Source organism: Ischnura elegans, chromosome 8, assembly GCF_921293095.1.
Source record: "Ischnura elegans chromosome 8, ioIscEleg1.1, whole genome shotgun sequence".
NCBI classification, from domain to species: Eukaryota; Metazoa; Arthropoda; class Insecta; order Odonata; family Coenagrionidae; genus Ischnura; species Ischnura elegans.
Genome location: NC_060253.1, coordinates 51,716,778 through 51,740,981, shown reverse-complemented (window position 1 = coordinate 51,740,981; position 24,204 = coordinate 51,716,778). Strand labels below are relative to the sequence as shown.

At 36.5% G+C, this 24,204-nt stretch overlaps 2 protein-coding genes across 2 annotated transcripts in view; both read left to right on the top strand.

Moving 5' to 3' along the window:
- The first annotated feature begins 292 nt into the window (after positions 1-292).
- On the top strand, positions 293-7,710 carry LOC124164134 (ras-related protein Rab-18A-like). Its single transcript, XM_046541323.1, has 5 exons — positions 293-2,112; positions 3,111-3,228; positions 3,490-3,681; positions 4,254-4,379; positions 7,409-7,710. Exons 1-5 carry the CDS (start codon positions 2,018-2,020, stop codon positions 7,511-7,513), a joined length of 636 nt encoding a protein of 211 aa, XP_046397279.1. The 5' UTR covers positions 293-2,017; the 3' UTR covers positions 7,514-7,710.
- A 4,026-nt stretch (positions 7,711-11,736) lies between these two features.
- Positions 11,737-24,204, top strand: part of LOC124164549 (exocyst complex component 8) — a 31,235-nt gene continuing 18,767 nt past the window's right edge. The window contains exons 1-9 of the mRNA XM_046541922.1: positions 11,737-11,843; positions 11,948-12,103; positions 12,249-12,454; positions 12,566-12,708; positions 15,670-15,823; positions 17,188-17,323; positions 19,653-19,869; positions 20,769-20,913; positions 22,026-22,206. Of these exons, the coding sequence (XP_046397878.1) occupies positions 11,789-11,843; positions 11,948-12,103; positions 12,249-12,454; positions 12,566-12,708; positions 15,670-15,823; positions 17,188-17,323; positions 19,653-19,869; positions 20,769-20,913; positions 22,026-22,206 (1,393 nt within the window). The 5' untranslated portion in view covers positions 11,737-11,788. The remainder of the gene's footprint in view (positions 11,844-11,947; positions 12,104-12,248; positions 12,455-12,565; positions 12,709-15,669; positions 15,824-17,187; positions 17,324-19,652; positions 19,870-20,768; positions 20,914-22,025; positions 22,207-24,204) is intronic.

The window sequence follows — 24,204 nt, the reverse complement described above, 5'->3', positions numbered from 1 at the left end:
GAAGTAATTACACTGTCCTCTGTTAAACGCACATGATGACTCATACTTACGTATTAACAGGAGACTTGAACGTGGAATCAGCCTCATTTTGATAAAAGTTATTTAAAGAATGCGAGATATTGTTGCAAATGAACAAATGTATCAGTTTGTGCGCCGTTAACGTCAGGAATATTTACAGGTTTTTGTTTATTTTTAAATTATTTAAAAACCAATTTTAGGAAACTATAGCAATATTTAGGAAGTAAGATATGCCGTCGCATGTTCTCTGATAAATTCTGTGCATTTTGGTACCTCATTTGTAGAGTTTGGTTGCGTACAAGTAGAGAAAAAGGTATCTATTCAGTAGAAATAATATAGAAGATGGGTTTCCCTAGTAGTGGGCTCTGTTCGCTTCCGTAGCGGCAAGGGTTTTCCCGTCCCGCCCTTCCATCCCTATCCCTACCCCAAAGGTGTCGTTGAGCTCCTATCGCGGTGGCGCCTCTTTCCTCGTTCCTTCCCATCCAAACCCCTCCCCAGGTGTGCGGGCATATTAGTTAAGTTACTGGGTCCTGGCCCCGGTGTGTTGTAACCCTCAGAGGACTCCCCTCGCGTTCTGATTCTATGTCCCTTTAATTTCTTCCTATTATGCACATAAAATCAGGCATAAGAACGTCCGAGGTGAATGTGCTAGAAAATAACACATAGAAAGAGAATAATAAAAAAATTTAAATCATGTTTGTGCATACTTTCTTATCTGGTTGTACGTCATTGATTTAGGCATTTTTCCCAGAAGATGTAATTTTTTTCTTCCATATCAGTCTTATCCTGAAGCTATTTGCAGATTAACATGAAGTCAAAATTAGTGAAGTTATATTTCACTAACAATAGACCTTTCACAGATTCAATGCTTAAGCCATTCCTGATATGGGTCCACTATGCAGACGTTGGAGAAAGTAGAGATCATCATTAGCATTGCGCCATAGAAATGAAAAAGGGTACTTAAAGATTTTTAACAAATCAACAATGCTTCTTAGTTTCTAATCTTCATTATTACTATAACCTATAGAAACAAAATTTGCCTTTTGCAAGAAGCTTACAATTTTCCACTGTTTTCACTTATCTTTAAATGAAGGACATTTTGGGAAGTTCTCTGGATGGCTTAATTGTGTGTTAAAATCTTGGATGTGTCCTGGAAATATAGGGTGACTGGCAGTCCTATTGTGTATGGATTATCTTGTCTTTCAATTATTTAATTTTTACCATACCCTGAATATATATTCATCCCTCATTCCATTCAAGGCCAAATCCTGCTAGTTCAAATCACACTTCATGATCTTGACTCTGATTGACTGAATGAAGTCTTCAGCAACAGAAATTGGGACGTGCTCCGTGATGATAAACTTGATAGGAAGCCTCATTGCTTTTGAGACAGGTCTGAAAGATATCAAATCAATTGACCATTTTTGGGGACTTTTCGATTTTTTACTTAGGCATTAGCTCTATAGGGATGGAGAAAATGATACATACTGTGATTCTGACTTCTTACTTACTGCCACTAACACTTTTTATGTTTCCTTTGAAATTTTTCTCTATTTCACATTTCTCTTGCCATTTCAATATTATAAATTACATAAAAAGGACCAAAATTTTTTTATAAATTCCATTTAGTTAAAAAGCATTTATGAAGACTGTATTAGGTGCATATAATGAATTTGCTCTCCCCCTCCCTGCAGTATTAAAATTTTTAATGCATATAATGATTACTGTGATGAGACAATGGGTAATCAATGTTGAGGTAATCCCTGGAAATACTTCATTGAAATCAAAAGCCCACTTAATGAGAATGTAGCTGTTTAAAAGTGTTATCACTATCATCATCTTCCAGTTAAGCAAGATAAGATAAATTATGCTATCTTTTTGAGTGTGGTGATCAGATTGATATATTGCAATGTCATTCATTTCATTATATAAAATTTGTGTTTGGGCGAACTTGTAAAAGAGGTTTATGAACTAAATCAACAGTTGACTTCATCTTTGGATGAATCGCGCAATGACCCACCAATCTCAAGATTCAGATCTGTACACGAAACTGAAAATTGTTTTAATTGGTGAACGAGGTGTGGGAAAAACCAGGTAAAGAGTGACGTCCACTGATAGGGGTTTTGGATTTTAACTTTTTTCAATATATTTTTCTGGGCAATATTGTAATGAATGAATATCGCTAACCCTTAAATAAATGAGGATATGCTTCACTATGTATTATGGGCTTAATAATACTTTATTTTTCTCCGTGACACCCATGCATGTTGCCAGAATTTCTATGGTGACCGTTTTACATGAAGCACATTTTTGCATATATTGGAACTGCATTAATTTCTCATTATGGCGTGCAATTGTGAGAATGCACAAACGAAATTAGAGCGGGCTAATTTGCCATCACATATCCATGCATTCTCAAGCGTGTTCTAGCAATTGATCGCTTTGAATGATGCAATTTTGACTGTGCCTTCGCACACACTTCAGATTATGAAATTACTAGTGCCCTATATAAAACTTCCTTTGGATCCCCCTAGGGTGTGGGAGGACAATTTTTTTCCATCCCTGTTACACAGCTTTGGAGTGAAATGTACCTAAAAAAAATTCATTTCTCTTTGGAAGGGGAGAGGGGGGTATATTACTACTCATATCTGTCAATGCCCATCATTAGGCATAATGTATTTATTTTTAATTCAGCATTTTAAAGAGGTTCAAAGTGAAATGTATCTAAAAAAATTCATTTCTCTTTGGAAGGGGAGAGGGGGGTATATTACTACTCATATCTGTCAATGCCCATCATTAGGCATAATGTAATTATTTTTAATTCAGCATTTTAAAGAGGTTCAAAGTGAAATGTATCTAAAAAAATTCATTTCTCTTTGGAAGGGAGAGGGGGGTATATTTCTACTCATATCTGTCAATGCCCATCATTAGGCATAATGTATTTATTTTTAATTCAGCATTTTAAAGAGGTTCAACGTGAAATGTATCTAAAAAAAAAATTCATTTCTCTTTGGAAGGGGAGAGGGGGGTATATTACTACTCATATCTGTCAATGCCCATCATTAGGCATAACGTATTTATTTTTAATTCAGCATTTTAAAGAGGTTCACAGATGATGAATTTGATAGCAGCCGACTTACCACCATTGGAGTTGCTTTAAAAGAAAAAACAGTAACCTGGAAAAGGAAATCTGTTAAATTGGAAATATATGTAAGTATAACTATTGTGTGACTATTGGGTTTCCTATTGATTAAAGCGTTGGTCTGTTGGCTGTTCTGAGTAGAGCCCAGAAGGAAGGGAGAAAATTGTCACACCATTAGCGTGGAATGAAGATTAATCTAGCAAGCTATTTCCTTGTGGTAGGATTTAGCTATGCATATCTTTGCCTATTTGTGATACATAATGTGATTATAGGAAATATTTCTCTTGTTCACAATAGAAATGTATTTATATAATTATTTTCAACTTCAGGACACAGCTGGTGAAGAGCGATTCCGTTCACTCACACCAGTTTTCTACCGTGGTACTCAAGGAGCCTTAATAGTATTTGATGTCACAGACAAATACTCATTTAGTAAACTGGATGTGTGGTTAAATGAACTAAATATTTTTTCAACCAATCCAAACATAGTCAGAATATTAGTGGGAAATAAAATTGATAAGGTGAGTATTTATTAAATTCTCTGCTCGCTATGTTTTATTATTTTTCTCTGGATAGGGATATAATATTAAAATTATTGAAGTTCATTGTGAAAAAAATTTTATCCTGCTGAATTAATCATCCATGTCTCACAACCAGTGTGAATGACAATCTGTACACATTGGCTTAATGAAAGGCTTGTTAGCTTTTATTCTTCCATTGTCCACATTGTAAAAGATCATCATTCTCCCATCAAGTAATTTTTTCACGCCTGCAGAGTTCTTCTCTTTCACATCCTCTTTCACCTATTCCATGTGCATACTTTATTTGATGTCTGTTATTATGCATGGTTCTGTAAACTTATTCAAACTTCAGTAATTACTATTTTAAAGAATTTCTTGTTTTTGGGGAGCCCACCCTTGGTATTTGGTCCTGTCGTATGACCACTCCTTAAAGTGAAGTGTGCATCCTTCTATGCACTTCACTAGTCTTCTTCGTTTATGTATTTGACCATAACCATAGGTATCATATTTAAGGCTGGCTCAAAATTAAATTATTTTATCCTTATGAGTTATTCTTGACTCTCCATATCCAGGGCGAACGTCAAGTTACTGTTGAGGAGTGTCAGAAACTTGCTGAACAACATCAAATTCTTTATATGGAGACAAGTGCAAAAACAAGCAGTGGAGTGCAGCAACTGTTTGAAGTAGTGGTTGATAAAGTAAGCATAACAGCGTTGAGATAGTGTTATTATTTTATATGTGCAGGGGCATAGCTAAGAATTAAGGCTAGGGAGGTTTTAGGCACAACTAATACTTAGGGGTATAATTGCATACCCGCCAGGGTAAGCAGGAGTTGCAGGGGCCCTCCTCCAGAAATATTTTAAGATTAATTTATTTATTTATTGTTATTGGTCCCAGGACTTTACATAGTAAAATATGGGGCAAGTCAATACAAAAAATAATACACTTCTGTAGTAACCACATTCCTCCAGAAAGTCGTTTATGCTATAATAACTTTTGTTAAATAAAAAGTTTGTCAGGACATACTTGAAATTTGCCCTTGACTGAGCATTTTTTAATCTTGGAGGCAGGGCATTATAGACCTTGGAAGCCATATGAAAGGGGCTCTTATTATACATGGCAGTTGAGTGGCAATACATATGTATATATCCCCACTATGGCGAGTAGTACGTCCATGCACTTGAGCATTGGTGGTAAAGTCTTCTAAATTATCTTTTAGATGCATGGTTCAATGGTGAGTTTTTCGGCTTTCTGAGGGATATTTGATTAATGCTAACAGTATTCTATAATTAATACTAATCCAATTAAGTAAAATGGATTAAACTTAAATATTTCTCTTAGCTCTTGGGGTGGTTTTATCCCCCAAAACCTGCGCCACTGTATATGTGTGTTTAACCCTTTTAAAACTAGCCCATTTTGAGTGGGATATTTGAAGTCTGCCTAAGCTGTTTTTAGGATTTTACTTAATTAAATAATTTAGGAGGTGAATTTTATTGAGCACATTTTGAAGTCTCCCAATGCTGATCGGATATCCTTGGTGCCAAAAGTCATGGTAGAATTATGTGAATTAAAGGTTATTTTTTTGCATAATTTATGTTACATTTATTTGTAAAGTTTACTCTACCAGTGGAAATAATTTATGAAGTATAATTATTGTTGTAAAAATTTTGGCCAATAAGTTGGCCTCTTTCAGTTTTTGTACATGCAGATAGGATCGATGCATTGGCCTGCTGGCAGTTAAAGTGCTTATCACATGTCTATGTTTGTCAGTGCAATGGGTAGACTGTCTCTTTAATTCATCGCCATATCTAGGAATTCAAAGTAAGTCAAATCACTTTAAGTAAACCACTCCTGTTGTTGATCTACTCTCACTTATAATTATTGCTGATTGTTTAAGTGCTATCAATTTTCCTCACTTTCGTGATTTTGTGCAGCCATCAATTCAGAGCTACAAGCAGTAAACACCATGAAAAATTGAGGCATTTGTTCTTTTACATTTAAGTGATGGTTTATTTTACATCAAATATCGTTGATTCTGTGAATATTTATATGACATGCTCATGGAGAAAACCACTGGGTTGGAACATTTGCCAAATTTAAACGTACGCAGGATATTCAGAAAGTAATCCTTAATAAAACTTCCAACTACCCTCGGAGTCCGAGATAATGCAGAATCCCCGCTGTTGAAAAAGGTTGGGACTGAGAGTGTGTGATTATCCTTAACTCTTCATAATGATTGTCCTGCAAAAATGATCCTTACAGAGGGGACAGAAGACTCTCTTGGGGCTCAGTCCAGCATTAATGCTAAGGAGAGAACTCTATCGTCGAAAGGGTTAAATCACACCAACTTGTTCACTTAAAGGCTTATTCTAGAATATTTGGTGAGTTTGTGCTTTTTTGTGAAGAGCTCTGGGTAATGTAGCTCATTTTGGCCAATGTTTTATCTCTATAATTGAGAGCGGTTTTTGACTATGGCCATCACTGAGCATAGACTAATGAACGTCGACAGGATCAAATTTGACCTGCTTGCTTGCTCCCCAGGCTACGGGGACCAATAGGATAGTTTCCTTCATCAAAGAAAATGGAAGGTATTGATTGCGATTCGTTACCCACCATTAATGTATTCATAATATACAAATTATTTGGTTTTAGAAATACCGGTTTAGACGAATGGCAAGGGTCAATTTTATGCTCATTTGAAAAAGGCCAGATTGGCGCCCATGCAATGCCACTCCACGTGACGTCACAGGGACCTAGTTTCTATATGAGTAGATATGAGTTTTACATCGTCTGAGGTTACCAATGCATGCATGAGGCACAGAGCTCAGGGAAACATGTATTAATAATCACCTATTAAAACTGGCTAAGGTCGGAAAGTTTTCCTCGTTTGATAAGGTATTAATAATCCTTATTTAAGCCAAGCGCTACCAGCTAGCATGGTACTCTGCTACCTGCTAGCATCCTGCGTTGTATCAGCGCTCAGAGCCTCGTCCCAAGGTCACCTCACTTGCGGCAGCGGGAACCAGAACGACGTCACATGGGAGTTTTCCCGGCATTCATACTTAGCCGTTGCGTTTTCACGCGCTTGAAAATTTTATCTTTTCATTTAATCGCGAAAAACAGATATCATCATTTAAAAATCTAAGAGCGTGAAATACTTACTCCAGGAGTAATAATCTTTCAATTTAGGCAATAAAAAAAATAATAGGAAACCACCTTATTGACACCACCTAATTTTTTTTTACTACAGCCCTTACTCTATTGCTCTACAATAATTTATATTTGTTCCCCATCATGAAAACATAACTTGGATCACATTTTTTTTGCAAGCAAAAGGTATCATTATTACTTGGCTGTTTAATTTCGACTGATTTCATCCATGGGGCATTTTAAAGCTTATTTCTAAGAATAAAAAGTACCTTAGCAAGCATGATAATCATGTAAAAATAATTTATAGCTTATTCTATTAAAAATAAAAATATGTAAGCATAATTTGGCGGGACAAAAGAGTATTTTTTTTAATTATAATTTGAACTTCCTGGACAAACCTAGGATACATGTATGCACTAACATGGAAATTAGGTACTTCCAGATTAGCCTTTTGTTACATACCTTTATCTTGATTTCTACAAGATGATCCCTTTCAACTTTTAAAATTATCATACACATTCATAATCATAATATTTACTAAATGGTATATGTTTTAAAACATTTGTGTATTCAACAGATGCTCCAAACCCCTGGATTGTGGGAAAAAATAAATTCTGGCAGACTGAAGATAGGAGATCGCACACCCTCATGCCGGCCTGACTGGTGCAATGGAATGTGCTAACCTCAGTGATTGTTACAGAGATCTCATACAGAAATGCCTCTCTACATGAGGAGTACCTACCTCAAGGAATTTTAATTTTAACAATGATTGGCCATAAGGTTTTTTATTCAAGTTTAAGGGGAATGAATAATTATTTCCATAAATCCCTTACCTTGGACATGTAAAAAAATTACCTTAATAAAAATTGTAAAATCTAAGTCATGGTGTCTATTTTCATTGGTAAATTTTCATGACAAGATCAGATGTGGAGCCAGAAATTTGCTTGGTGGGAGGGGCTGCTTGGTAGTTAAATGACTTGCCTGTATTGATATATTGCTATCAGATTTCACTAATCGGAAAACCATACATTTCATTGAGCCAACCAAAAATTTTATTTTTCCCTGCTGAATGTAAATTTATCATTGCATTTTGGTAGAAATTATTAAATGTTATTACATCAAAAAATTGATCGTCATATGATGGATGCCCCTGGTCTCCTGAGAAGATGTATTGCGGGTAGTCTCCTCAAGGGAAAATATTTCAGGAGGTGGGACACCCAAAAAACCCCATGGATACTTGCCTGGAGGAGATGCCTCTGGAAATGAATGAATTTTTCCATGTGAATCAAAAAAGGGTGGATTGTCTGCTCTTATTATAATAGCACGGATGCTTATATGCACTGAAGTTGCTGCGGGAAAATAATAATTAGCCATCAATCATATCTGAGAGTAACCTCATTATAATAAGTTATAATAACACTTATAAGTTCATTTTTAATGAAGAAAATAGACTTAAAAAGAAACTTAGAAAGTAAAGCTAGTTTGTTTCTGATACATATATCGCAGGTGTCATTGATGACATACTCAATCTGTTTGCTGGGTATACCTGAAGCTGTTTTGATATTTCTTGGTTGGTTGAGACTTTCCTTTGTTTATACTGAGATGAGATTTTCAAACTATATCTTGAGCATCAAATGATTTTGCATTGTTTTCACCAATATGGAAACCTTTCCAGTGGTCTTGTTTAATTTGGTGTAAGTGTTTATTGTACAGACATAAATGAAAGAAGAGGGAAGTTTCTAGCAAGGACAATGGAAAGTGGGAATTTTTTTACTACATGCTAAGGTACTCTTAATTGCAGATGCAAAAGATTTAACTTAAAAGTCTGTTATTCTTGTCAAAATTAAGACCAATGGTAGGGGGAAATGAAAGATCTGCACTTGATGAAAGAGCTGTAATTACAGTTTTGAACTTCACATTCCAACAATTATCTGCAAGGTAAAAGAAGGTAGAAAATTTTTGGGGTGTTTATCTCTGGAGAAGATACATTAGGGAGGAGTTGGAAGGTTTGGTTGGAGGAAGCATGCTGAAAGCTGTATCTCTTAAGCATTTTAGGAGGATTTCAACCCCTCACTCCCAACAGCCATGGTCATTTGTGTTGTAAGAGCCGCCCCAGTTAGTGAAATTGATATCATATGCACGGATTATTTTTGGATGCTTCCTTTGAGTAATGTGATACCCAATACCTTACTGAATTAGGCATTGGGTGCATGCAAGGGGAGTGAGCACTCTACCTCAATAGCTGTGGAATATCCTCATGAATGCCACCACCACGTCGCAACTTGGTGCAAGCACTTATAGTCATTTCCGGCCATAGGGTCCTGCCCTTACTGATGTCAGGAGCAATCCAGGAGAGCTTGTGGAGGTTAAAAGTTGCTCATTTCCAGCAGAGCCGGCCTTAGGGCGGGGCGACTGCCCCGGGCCCCGCGCTTTGGAGGGCCCCGCGTTCGTGAAAAAAAATTAAAATATACGATAGTTTGAAAACGCAATTTCAACTATTACTGTATTGCTAAGTCCGTGCTAGACAAAAAATAATATTATGAAAAAGGAATAATAATGCAGTAATTTAAAGTAAAAAGCACGCTTTTTATGTTTATTTTACGTTATAATTTTATTAATAAATATAATTATAAATTTTATTTGTATTATACTATTTTGAACTCAACTGTGAGATGGTATCATATCGGCGTAATTACGACGTCTGAATTTGGGAGGGGAACACATACTTAGCCAGAGAGTGGTAGGGATTCAAAATGCTCGAGTTTGTAGACGGGGTATAGAGTTTAATATTTTAAGTGAAGGGCCCCGCACTGAAGGTTCGCCCCTAGCCCCACACCTGCTGACGCCGTCCTTGATTTCCAGCATTCATACATCTTTGAGCTTTTTCTCTTTCAAGCCAAATATGTATTATTTGATGTAAAATGAGGAAATAGTTTGACATTCCTCCCTCTTTTTTTTTGGAATTTCTGTTGTTCTGCATTCTGAAAGTTTGGGAAGCTTGTGCCGAAAATAGAGAAAGAGATGAAACTGATGCAAGATTTAGGAGAAACCCTGAATGCAACATGCACTGAGTAAAATTAAGGTCATCTTTTGGGGGGATGGTGCGGTTCGTTTCTTTCTGTGCTGTGCAATAATTATGAGTGATAATAATTCTCATTATCTCTATTGGATATCAATAATGATAACTTCTGAGTGGTAATAAGGGGGCATCCATTAATTACGTGAAGCGTTTAGGGGTGGAGGGGGTCTAGCGGATTCTCACCAAATCTCACGTGGGGGAGAGGTGGGGGTCGTAGCTGGTATCACGTAATTTTTTTTCTGCAGGATACGGAGTGAAATGTGGTTCTAGACTACGATATTACGGTTATCTTAAATACTGTAGTCATAACTAATCTTTAAAAAAGTAATTAAAAAATTTTTAAAAATTAATTTCATTCCATTTGGTTTTTATTATTATATGCATTTATTATTATGAAGCATAGGTCTTTGAAAATACGCATTTTGCACAATCTCACGTCAGATGTGTGGGGGGGGATAAGAACCCCTCCCACATCTAAGTGGTAATGGGGGGTCCAAAAATCGCCTAAATCATCTCACGTAATTAATGGACACTAACTACTATTATCACTCAGGAGTTATCTTATTAATTAGATCAAGGCCTTGAGAGATGGAGGGATGCATGGTTGATTGCACCAATAAAACATAAGGTGAGCCCTAATCAATGCAGAATATCCAGGTAAACCTGCTGCAGCTGACACCTCTGGGATCAAAATGTATTGCCGCTACTGTAAGTTGCAATATTTACATCGCTCTTAGACTGAAGGTATGGTGTTTTGGGTCTTGAAGAAAAGGAGCCATTAATTTAAAAAAAATAACCACAAAATAGAGCTGGTGGCTGAGCTAGGATTTACATATGTAATCAGTAGATTATGGGTCCAACATAATAGAGGTAACCGAGCATCTAGGACTGCCACGAGGGTGTAGGGAAGGGAACAGAGGCGGATCCAGGATAGGGTCAAGTGAAGGGGTAACCTCCCAGCAATAGTGGGGGTCCAAAAAAATTACCATTCTATCTAGTGTAACTTGGATGCACAAATTGGTGAGGGGACTTTATAGCCCTTCTCCGGATCTGCCTTTGGATTGTAAAATACAGAAAGCAATGTAAAATAGGCCCTAAGTTTAGAGCTAATTCGTATTTTAATTTGTTAAAGTCAGTAAATATATCGGATAATATAACTAAATACTTTTGTACATTGCGACAACCTCCAAAAATTTCGATTTAATCTAATGTGTGCTTTGAACCAATTGGGGGGGGGGGGGGGCTCGTTACCCCCCTTCCCATAGATTTGTTGCTGAAAGGGAAGAGGGGAAAACCCTGAGGTGGAGTGTCACGTGATCTGGTTAATGTTGTAGGGCAAAGATTATATGTTGTAGGGAATAGCGGAAGCACGAAGTAGAGGCTAGTCTTACACAGCAGGGCTCGCAAACCATGTAAATTTTTAGAATTTATGAAATCTTAGCCTAGGTGTGCGGCCGGCTTTAGGGTGACCCGGATTGTATTAATGTAACCTAGATTAGTATCATCCTTCATAAACACTCACATAATAAGGGGATTTTATACGAGAGAAAAGTTATCAAAAATAATGACTTAAAAAATTAAATATTTACTCTGAATTTAGAGTTATCAGTAAAGTTAACCCCATATTTTGCGCCGATTCATGATTCACAACGATTCTACCATCGAGAGATAGTCTGTAAAACTTACGAATCCGCAACACTCAAAGAAGAGCAAATATACAAGCGAGCTAATAAACGCGACTACCCAGAATCACGAGTGTGATTGGAACCAGACTAAATGATAGACCCATTATGTATTCGATTAACCCACTTCCGCTGGTGTCCGCCCACTTATTTCCATCGCATCATCGTCAGTCAACTGTCATCGGCGTAAACAAAGATGGCCGATTCTTCAGGGAAGAAAATCGGTTCTCCGGATTTTAACCCGGAAAAATGTAGGACAACTACTTTAGAATATCTTATGCTTCGGCATTGAAGTGTATTTTATGTCTGTGGATCTTATACTGCTATAATGTAATTTTCTCACCGTGTTTCACAGATGTTAAGGATTTGTCACAGCGCTGTGTGGGTGGACAGGAGCTACAAAAGCAACGACAGAAGATTCAGGCACTATCGGAAGAAACAAATGTTCTTCTCAAGAAAAATGTGTACCAAAATTATATGCAGTTCATCGAAACGGCGAAGGAGATATCTCGTATCCTTTTGAAGCTTTAATGCATGTTCACAATCATGGTAATGGGCAATGAACTAATTACAAGGACTGGTTTAGAAAACTTATTTTAGCATATGAAATAATTATTTTAGTCGTGGCTCTGAAGTTTATCTTTAACGAAATTTAGATCTTGAAAGTGAAATGTACCAACTGTCACATATGCTTGCGGAGCAGAGATCGTTATTTAGCTCTATAAAAGAAATGTCCCTTCTTGGGGACAAAGGTCCAAAGCATGACCATCAGCAAGACTCTAAGAAGCAGGACATGGAACGCAAAGAAGATGAAGATCGTCAGAAATTAGCTTCTATTCTTGAAAAAGTTGAAGGATGTGTGGTTAGTGAATGATCACTTATTGATTCTGTATAAATAACGTAGTCGAAGACAAAGCGAACTGTGTGAATTTCATTATTATGAATTAGTTTAACTTCTTATCTTATTTTTCAGAGCCTTTTAGAGACGCCTGGGCGACAACTCGTTCATGATGGTGATCTATTAGAACTTGATCCTTGTGAAAATACTGCATTGCAAAGGGTACACGGTTATCTGCTCTCGGATGGGCTGATGTTGGCTACCTGGGTCCCCAATAGGTTGGTGAAAAATTAGCTTCTTAATATTTTTTGACTCTTTGGTCGTTGAAGCACATCAAGTTCATAACCACATCACACAATTTGAAAGCTATTAACAGTTGCATTGATGTAGTTAAACTTGTATTTTTTATTCTAAGCTGTCATATATCTACAGTCATGTGTTGATGGGCATGGCAATTGAAACCTCTTGCATCTTTTACTTACTTGAGGTCAATATTAATCTTTCACAATACTAATGTTTCAGTGTGTGAAATAAATGGTTGAGTAAACTCGTAACGACTTTAGTAGATGAATTAAAGTTTTAGTGTCACTTAATTCTCCGTATTATTGGCTTTTTTATCTTTCAGTTTTGTCTGTTGTATCATAGTCGCTCATTTCTTTTTAGTTATATAGGTATCTTTGTTCTTGTGATTCCATATATTTGCTATCTTAATATACATTCCCATTTTTTTTCAAATATTCCATATATTTTAGATCAGCTTTGTTGTACCTCAACCCTTAAATTTCAGGTCAAATCACTCTTTTTATTTCTAATGCAGCTTCATTTTCAGATCACTTCCATTTAATTGTGTTTAATTACACGATGAGAATCAGTTAAGTGGTTCTATTAGCTCTGAAATCACACAATCTATTTTTCTATCCCACTGAGGTTAGTTTTCTTTCTTTGTGGCCATAAAAATGATGTGTAGGCTAAAACTTTTTTGATCATGTATTCAGCTTTGCAGTCCATTTTCCAATTATTTTCATGGCACTATTCAATGTTTTCAGCTCTAATTCCATTCCAAGCATTGCTTGGTATCGCAATCACTCACTGTGATCTCCAAGGTATTTTAGACAAAATTATGTTTCCAGGGTCGGAAATGATGATATAAATGTGTAATGGGAAAAATGAAGGAGATCCCTGCCATTAGAACCATTCAATAAAAGTCATATGAAGGTGTTATTTTATACACAAGAAGTCCATGCCTGAACATGACTTGGGCTGCATCATTTACGTTGATTCCCCAACTCCGAGTGGTGCTCTGAGTGTTGAAATTTCATTCTCACTTGTTTCCACTGTATTTTTCTCAGGGTAAGGCTCATTTGGCTGTTGCCTAGGTCATGGGCCAGCAACCTTTTAATATTAATAATAATAATTTCGTTTATTTTCGTGGGCACTGAGGCCCTTGAGAAAAAAAAATGTACAGCTTTTTACATTTTCATAATTGGTAGATAAATAGAAGAATAGAAATAAATAAATAGAATTACAGACAAATGACACCGGTGCAGGTCGCCAAGAGCATGAAAACAATTCAGCAAAACAATATTTTCAACAAAAGAAAAAAATTGCACTTAGATGAAAGAGCCCAAAGTTATGCAACCAGCTCCACAACTGCAATTTGACGGTGCTTTAATTTGACTGTTTGGCTGTGTATTTATTGCAGGGGCACTTTATCCTCTCTCCTTCCTACAATACTAAAAGGATTACTATACCCACAGGCCAGAAGATGCTTGTCAATTATTTCAGCTGTCATTGGAAATATCCCAATAAAGGAGAGAAAATCATGATTGCATTATGAATGATTCAGGTTTATGGTTTGAATGAAATCATGCCATAAAGTGAGTACTATTTGTATTGGCAAGCATTCCAATGTTCATTCAGTGAAACTGTGGTCCAGTATGTTCTGGTTATTTGAGTTACTGGATATTAGGGGCTGCTACTTACGTGTTACGAAAGTCCAACAACAGAATCCTATTGCATAATTACCATTGGCTTTGTCCTGTAAATTCACACAATAAGCCATATAGACCGGCCATTCGATGCATTGGTGGTATTTGCCTTATACTTAGTGAATACATTCTGATGAAACAAATTGTGCAGAAATAAATTCTGTAAAAATATTGTGCTATGTCTAATTTAATCAACAGTCATGATGTGTCCCAATCAAACAGAATGTTCTGTGTCAGTGAGGCTGTTGTAATACTTGAATGTCAATTGTTCTTGAGTTTCATTCTTGCATTTCTTGTTCCTGTTTACTTTGACTGGCATCTGGCTCCACCCAAATTAAAAAAAAATCCTTCATCAGCTTAAGAGAATCGGGGGCCTTACCATCCTGGTAAAATAAATATAACCTTTTTACAATCGGGTGGTTTCCTATTTTTTATTGCCTAAATCGAAAGATTATTACTCCTGGAGTACGTATTTCACGCTTTTAAATTATTAAATGACGTTATCTATTTTTTGTGATTAAATGAAAAGTGAAAATTTTCAAGCACGCGAAAATGCGATGGCTAAGTATGAATGCTGGGAAAAGCCTGTGTGACGTCATTCTGGTTCCCGCTGTCGCTGTGTGAGGTGACTTTGGGGCGAGGATATGTGTGCTGCTGTGATGCAGGCTGCTAGCAGGCAGCGCTTGGCTTAAATAAGGATTATTAATACCTTAAATAGACAGCTAAGTATAAATGCTGGGAAAAGCCCGTGTGACGTCTGGCTGCTGCTGTATGAGGCCACCTGGGTGCGAGGCTATGAACGCTGCTACGATGCAGGCTGCTTGCTGTCGAGCATGGCGGTAGCGTAGAGTACCCTGCTTGCAGGTAGCGCTTGGCTTAAGTAAGGATTGTTAATACTCTATCAAACAAAGGAAACTTTCCGACCATAGGTAATTTTAATAGGTGATTATTAAGAGATGTTTCTCTGAGCTCTGTGCCTCATGCATGCATTGGTAATTTCAGACGATGTAAAACTCCTATCTACTCGTATAACATGTCCTTGTGACATCACGTGGCCTTTTTCAAATGAGGTTAAAATTGACCATTAACATTCGTCTAAAGTGGGATTTCTAAAACCAAATAATTTGTATATTATGAATACACTAATGGTGGGTAACGAATCACAATCAATGCCTTTTGTTTTCTGTGATTAAGGAAACTACCCTATTACATTATTGATTTTCCTAATGAGAATCCACATTTTTCTTTCAGGCGAGGACCTGTACGATATAAGTTCCAAGCTATGCACGAACTAATTAGTTTGGCTGTGGTCAACGTTAGAGACTTCGCTAGTGTTCGGCATGCCTTCAAATTGCTTGTATTCCCAGATACAAGATTATTCCAATGCAATACTGGCCAAAGCAAGGTAAACTATGCTAATATTCTTTTGAATATACATATGTATATTGATTGTGGTTATTTGTTAGTCATTTCTCCAAAAATTTCATGTCTTCTATCTTGTCACTGATGATTTGTCGTTCAGGCTTGTGTAATCACTATGAAATAATATTGTATGAAATGTATGAAGCTTTTTCTGATGTTTTTTTTAACCTCAGCTGCTCTAAGTTCTGATGGATAGTAGTTAATATTGCAACACTTTGGCTGTAAAGTGTTTCTATCAACGTGGTCTCAGCCCTCCACTGGCAGGGTATGGTGATTGACGTGCTTGGTTACTTTTGTTGTAAATGGTTAATTGCCACTGCTGGGTTGTGCAATTAATTTTAAATCATGACTCTGTGATACTATCCACTCTTTACTTACCATTCTGATACATTTGAGAGGAAAAATTCCACATTTTTGGATTGTGCGGTAAAATATTGTAATAAGGTAGGAAAAGTGATAGTTCTGAGTTGAAAGGAAGGTCTGCAGCTTATAAATGGCATTTGAAAAGTGTCAGTGCTCTAGCTTGTGATTGGTACTTCTAAATGAGTGACTCTCCTGTTCATTTGTCTTAGATGAGCTCAGATACACTCTATGGATGATTCTACTATTGAAGGATGAGTTTTGTTTTTTGAGGGTTTTATTGACATTGTTTAGTAATGTTATTAATAAAGTTTAATGAAGGAATTCTGATTCAGTTCCTGGCATCAGTTATCAGTTCAATTTCTTAATCAAATGATTCATTTTCATTGAATCCTCAACTCTCGGTTAATGAAATTTGATAGGTTATTTAGGCTTCATATCAGTGAGGAAAATATAGGTACTGGTTATCATGATAATGTCTGGGAAATTAGGTAGATAGACAACTGGAAAACACTGTTGAGGCACAGTAAGTAGATGATAGTCTAGGTTGGACTTAATAGAAACTAGCTGCCTGTGACATCACGTGGAGTGGCATCGCATGGGCGCCAATCTGGCATTTTTAAATGCGGTTAAAATTTACCATTGCCGTTCGTCTAAATGGGGATATCTAAAACCAAATAATTTGTATATTATGAATACACTAATGGTGGGTAAAGAATCACAATCAATGCATTTCGTTTTCTTTGATGAAGGAAACTTCCCTATTTCCTGTTGTATGTATGTGTGTTGATGGTGACATTTTGATGAAGGCAAAAATAATTTTTTAATTTTTCTTCAAGGGCGTGGAAGAATAATTTGATTAAAATTAACTTGTCAAATATCATGAGATTTTAAAGTTCACAAACTATGAACTATATTGAATCATCCTAAACTTTCCTGTCTTTTAAATTTGTTTAATATCTAAATGTATCTGTCATTATATTCCAGAAAGAATGGTTGGAGGCATTTGAAAAGGCAAAAAAGGCTAGGCTAGCCCAGGAGCAACAGAAAAGGGAAAGTGTTGCAATCAGTACGAGCTCTCCAACTAGACCTCCTCGTGCATCATCGGTGGAATCTAAAAACCGTATGTAATTTTGATGGCTTTCCATTATGTGTAGGGCTGTGCAAGCAAGGATTTTTTTAGTTAAGCAAATTGGAGCAAAAATTTGAAAAAAAAACTTGGATCTTGAGCAAGATTCAAGGCATTCTTCCGAATTTGTGATTTTTGTTCCGGTCACTTTTATTTCCCATTAAAAATATGTTCTATCTATGCTAACATTTCGATGTTTATTACTGTCATGGTCCTAAGGTCGTACGGGTGTAGACAGTTTCAGTATTTATGATTTGATGTTATAAACATTAAAAGAATGAAATATATTCGAGTGTATCAATTGCCATCGAGAATATCAGAAAAGAAAATTTGAGATTTAATGAAGAATAGGTGATGAATACAAATCACTGCTTTAAAATCGGTGAATGGAATGTGGTTTTGGTGATGAAAGATGACGTAGCATCCCATCACTTTATTGTTGACTTGAATACAGCAGACTCTCGATTATCCACGTGCGGTTTATCCTGCGGATTAACAGTGCCTGAGTTCACACTCCTTCGATGTTTTCTGTGATCTTTTTAAAAAAAATAAATAAAATCAGGTTCAAAAGGCACCAAGATATTTGCATTTTAATGTAAGGCTACACCAGACTTGTTATTTCGATTAAAGTCCCCTTCGTAAAATGCATTACTTTTATTTACTTGCTGACTAGGAATGTTTGAAGTTTAATTGGACATATGCTGTAGTATAGCTGACAACAATCAGCGGCAAAAAAAACCTCTTGATTAATTTTAAAGATTCTTCAATTGACAACCAATGGTAATTAAAGAAAAATTTTATGCATGGTATTTAACCTATTTACGGCTTAAGTTGCGAAAACACAGCATTATGAAGGAATGCAAACAATTTAAAAAAAATGAATTTTATTAATATAGAATTCTATTTTTTCGATGAATATAGGTTTTTAGTAGATTAGCAGATATAGTAGATTTTAGTGAGGTGTAAGAATGATTTTATATTAATATTTCAATATTAAAAAAAACTCTTGAATGTGTAAATTATCAAGTCAACTAATACGCAAGACAAATATGTTTTCATAAGAGTAACTATTCCCTTTATTAAATGTTTTATTCATCTATACATGCATGAACATTTCATTTAATAGATATTACAGCTAACATTTTGTGTGGAAGTCAACGTTAAGCGAAAATTGGATTGGGAACATAATGTTGCATTTTCGCAACTTTGGCCGAAGTCAGTATTCCTATAATTAGTCCTTCCTTACTTAATCAATCAGCGATAAATTACATGTCTTACCTTTTTGTAAGCTTGTGCGTGAATTGTATTGGGGTTCATCATCTACTGGTTCATTCACTTCACGTTTTAGATGTGTAATTGCTAGATAGTCGAGACTAGTGCAGCCATAATTATGTATGTATGTGAATACAAGTTCATTGGCAGCATAAAGTTAGTGATGTATTTTTTTATTTTCATGCTTGCTAGCCACTTTGGACATAAGTATGAATTTGATTCTAAATGCACTCATTAAATCCCTGACAATAAGTGCTGTAGTTCTAAATTGTTCAACGTGTGAACACAAAAACTTAGAAATGGATTGATTATTAATTTAATTGTCAACATCAATAAAACATGAAAGTTAAGGTGAAATATTTACTCATGCTTTTAGATTATTACATACCTGGGTAATTACCGAGTAATATTTTAGGTTTACTGATGTGTATCAATTTATTAAAATATGAATTAAAATTGGGAACATTTCTTATGCATTCCTGCACCAGTACTAAGAATACCTTCTCTGTGGTCATATTAGATATAACACTACATTAAGTCCTCGGCATATGAACAAATGCAATCCTAGACCTTGTTTGTAAGTTGAAAAACCTAAGCAAGACAACAAAAAGCGTAGTTATCCTGCAGAATGCAACATCACATTACAATTTTGTGTTAACTCATGATGGTGACGAATTGATCTTGCTGAGCATGCGAGGTTGGAACCGAAAAAATTTTGCTGCCTGAGGTAAATTAGAACTGGTAAAACTCTGAACAGTTCCTGAGTTCACAACGGTTTAATTGATACTTCATGTAGACTCTGCCCAAAAAGAGAGTTTGTCTACGCCACACCGCATTGCATCGTTCAACCTCTAAGGTTTGAAATTGGAAATTTTGGGCACGCTTTAATTTTTTGTGTGTTCGTACCTCTGAAAGTTCGAGAGTCCAATGTTTGTAAGTAGAGGGCTTTATATGCAATCAATGAAAGATGGGAGGGGGGTTGATTTCAAGTGTAATTTTGGGAAATATGTGCTCATATGCATTCAATAAATATTTTGTTGCTTTCTTTCAGCCTTTGTAGATGCTGTGGATGATGACGATGATGATGAAAGCCACAGTAGGGATGAAGAGGTTGAAGAACTTCCGGAGTGGGTGGCTGAGGTGGCAGAGGATCTGGATGTTTCCATTGCTCAACGCCACTTTGAAGATGCTCACGCTTTGCTCATACGAGCCAGAGAGTACTTTGAGTCTAGAAGTGGTGAAGATGATCCAGTTGTGCAAGATATAAAGTCAGTATAGTTGTCTTATTATTACCTTAAACAGCTAGTTATTTTTTAATCCATTTTTATGTATGTATTTCTTTATTAGGGTTTCTTTCTTATTTCCTAAATATGCTAGAACATTAGCTTTTAAAATTCTTGTGGTTTTTTTTTCCTATGGCTACTCTAGCCACTCTGGATATTAGTTTGAAAAGTTCTTAAATTTCTAAAAGACCTCGCGTACAGCCCACTTCTCTGACAGAGTAAATGGATTTTTTGTCCCATGCTTACTCGACTGCTCCTCCTAATAAAACATCTCAATGTATAGGCTCCTCAATTTGTATAGATATGGTATCGCAGACCCATCTTCTCACTTAATCTGCCTATCGATCAATGCCTTAATCTTCCACTGACTTGTGTGTCTGATTCTTGGCAATACCTAATGTGATGCCCTCCCTCTTAATATGACAAATCACTTCCTCTTTCACATTGTCTCACCCTTTCTTTATTGTGAACTCATCCCCTCTTTCAGTAATAGCTGGACATTTTAACCGCTGACATCCCAGCTGGAAATAACCTAATGAAAAATCGTAGTTGTAATAGAAAAATGAGGTTGTGTTGCTGCAACTCAACCAGCTGTATTTTGTCTTTTTCTTTTAGCTTATAACTTGTTTAAAAGTTAAGCTATTATCTTGAAGTTTTCATGGTAAGCAGATTAGATCCCTTGTCATCATAATTCTTCTACGTCATAAAAATTTTACGTCTGAGAAAACACAGGTAAAATTTGATAATTAAATCAGCGTATTATTATTATTATATGTTAGACTGCCTGTAGGCACAGTATTGTGGCATTCCGGATCTATGACTAGTTTAGTTTTAATAATATTATGTTCCCAGGGATGTAACTTTTTATCCTCTATTTCATGCAGGCGCAAAGTTGAAGCAAGGGGAAAAGCACTGACTGAGGCATTGACTAGGGAACTTGAAGTGTCACCAGATAAATCTCTGCAAGGTGGACTTAGAGCAGCCAGGCGGGCTGTTCGATTGCTCAACCTTCTTGGAAGATCTTCTCAGGTATCCCTGATTGATATTTACCATTTATTTTTCTTTTATCCCAGACTGAATTGTTTGTGTTCAAAGTTCAAAAAGGGGAGTGAAGTTCTCTTAGGGCTACAGGGAATTTTCAAGCATTTTTGAACATTGCTTAATAAGGTTTTGAAAATATCCAAGTGTAATCAACTCCTATTTAACACACTTTATTTTTTCAATTTCACCATGGCCACTAAATATTCAGATAGTAATTGCCAATAGCCATTAACTATAAATATCAACTGATGTATCATAATATCAGAATCTGTATTGTATAATTCTCAATATGTACTAAATCTAAATATAATGCGGTAAATATTTTTACTGGATGCCTCCATCTGCTATTTTGTCATTTCAAACTCTAAACCTCTAAATTCTCTCACAGTTATTTTTACCACTCTAAAAATGAAATTTAGCAAATCCTTATTTTATCCAGATCAAAGAGATTGATTTTTTTCTGTTCGTAATTTCAACAATTAAACTTCTTGACTACTTGAGATATGAAGTGAAAGACTTAGCACTTTCCACATAAAATTTATTAAACTACATTCGACATGACACAGAAATGCTGCCATGGGTTAAAAAAGGGAAAAAAATGGACATTTGGGAACAATTGTACATCGTTTCCGCCATTAGTAGGAAAGATGTTATAACTAATGACTTCCATTCCTTGTTTGTTTTTCCCTTCCATTCTTCGCTCCTTGACCACCCTCAGCTAATGGGGAAAAAAACCCTCTGACCACCTGAAAATAGTCACCATCTCCCCTGCCTCACCCCAGACCAACGGTCAGTTTAAAATTCCCAAACCTCCCTTCTTCCACCCCACCTTCCACCCCCACCTTCTCAAATGCTTGCGAGTGTGTAATTTTGTATTTATATTGGTATGGTTAATTTCTTGGTTTAGTCTTGATAATGCTGCAGTGCAGCGAAACATGTTGACTGTAGTTTAATAAATTTTATGTGGTAAGTGCAAAGTGTTTCACGTCATATCTCATAATGGATATCCACAAAGTATCTGCCTCATCCATCCAATTCTTGACTATGCCTACCTGGAAAAAGTTTGTAATGATTCATATCTATCCATGTATGATTCACAGGCTTGTGAGCTGCTACTTTTGCTCTGCAGCAGTCTTCTACGAGCACAACTACGAAGAGTGAAAAGGGAAGGTGCTACGGCATTGTATGTTCACAGGCAATCTAGTGTCTTCTTTTCCAATTTGGCAGATATGGCAAGGGAATTTATGCGTGCCTTTCCATCTTCTCCAGCTTGCACCTCATGTAAGTTTTTGACAAGTATCCTCCTTGGAAAGGTTTAGTATGAGTTAAATATGAAATGTTCTCCCAGCTTTTGGCACTGTGGAAGGCTATTTGGGTTTCCCACTAGGTCAATGTTGACATGGCTGCTGGCATTTCAAAAAGGGAGAATCCTGAGGTGGCAGAGCTCACAACAACTGGCACCATTGTATTACTTTAGATAGTCATTAAAAATCCTGTGCTGGGGGACTAAGTTCTGTGAGGTATTAATGAAAGAATCAATTCAAATCAATCAATCTCAGCAATGTCTTTAAGCCTGAAGAGCACGTGATTTGGTGGAGAAAGGCACAAACTGGCCAATCAGAGAAGACTTGATGACCAATAATGACTATAAGTAATGCATGATTACACAGACCTAATATGAATCAGTCCCAAGTATGGTAACTGGCTCAGTTTTTGAAGCATTGGGAACCATGTTGTCAATTACCCAATGGAAAACCTTAATAGCCTTTCATGATGCGTTAAGTATATTCTCTAGGCTGTAGCCTTAGGAGGAGGGAGCTCAATGAACCTCTAAAATGATACGGTATTAGGTAATTGAAACATATTTCGTGGCAGGGGAGAGGTTTGTTTTAAAACCCTCTCCTTGCTCCCTTATCCTCTCTCACTGTCAGGGTTTCCGGCAAAGGGAATGTCATTTTCGTGAAAATTGGAAATTATGCTCTTCTAACCATACTTTTTGACTAAGGATAAAAACTTTGGGTTTTAAGAGAAAAAGATTGGGTTTTCCATGGTGTAATTACTTGCTCTTGTAAGTCGCCATGGCTCTCTCATCCTTGTCGTCCAAAGGAGTATAGGGAAAGTCACGCTGAAAAAGGAAGAAGTCACATGTCTGAGCAATCACACTTTTATTGTTACTTCATTCGCGTACCCACGCCGAGTGCCCCTAGGAGCCATCGTCCCTCTCATCAGCACTTCTGTTATTGAATCAGGTGCATGGCAAGATCCCGTTTGCAACATGTCTTACCCTACGTTGTGGGGGGTTGGGAACGTGGGAAAAGGAAAAAGGAGGAAAAAATGGGAACAGATATTTGGCAAGGAATATGACAGTAGCCTATTACACTTTGCATATTTTCGAAAATTTGTCTGAAATTCATTTTTTTACATATGCATTAATGGTAAGCAAAGAATGTCCTGCCATCCACCCTGTCTCCTTTATGATATGCCTTCTTGAGCCCTTCAAAGAGTTCCTACCCCTATAACCTTTCCTCCACAGCTGCGTAATTACTAATATGCTAATATATGCTCCTTACTAATGCCTCAGCAAGGTACCGATATCCAACTGTTTGAACATGGGTGCCTATTTTAGCATTAGCATTTCAAGAATCACTTGAGTAGGTTTCTGGAACAGAGGGTTATTGTACTTGATGGCCCATAAATAGTAGGAGGGGGAAGCCAGTTAGGGTTAGTGATTGAATGTGAGGATGGCCAGTTATGTTTATTTGATGACAAGAAAGAGTTGGGATTATAAAAATAGGAAGAGGTTGAGGCAGCAATAGCTGGGACATAGATGAATGCATGACCAGGAACTTCATTTATAGTTATGTTTGTCCCCAAATTTGCGTGGTAGGGGACCATTCAGAGTTCCATTTAAAATCCATAAAGTAAGATGAAAATAGAAAAATACTGGTGTGACTGTTATAAATGAATGGGGATGGGTTGTAGCAGTGATTTCTAATATTATTATAAAGAAAAAAAATTTGACTCCTCCAGGAATCAAACCTGGGATGCACGTGACATATGAGCACACTTGGTTATGCTGCTTGCTGTAGAATGGCATTTACTCTAGGGAAGCGATGGTGTGCCAAATCTATACTTGCGAATATCCCATGAACCGTAGAGGGAAGAAAGCTGTGGCCTTTTTTTCTACATTATCTGTACAATTTCAGAAAATAGCATTGGCATTCAGATCCCGTTCATCATACTTGTGATGTCTCCTTGTGAGCAATTACGTAGCAGTGG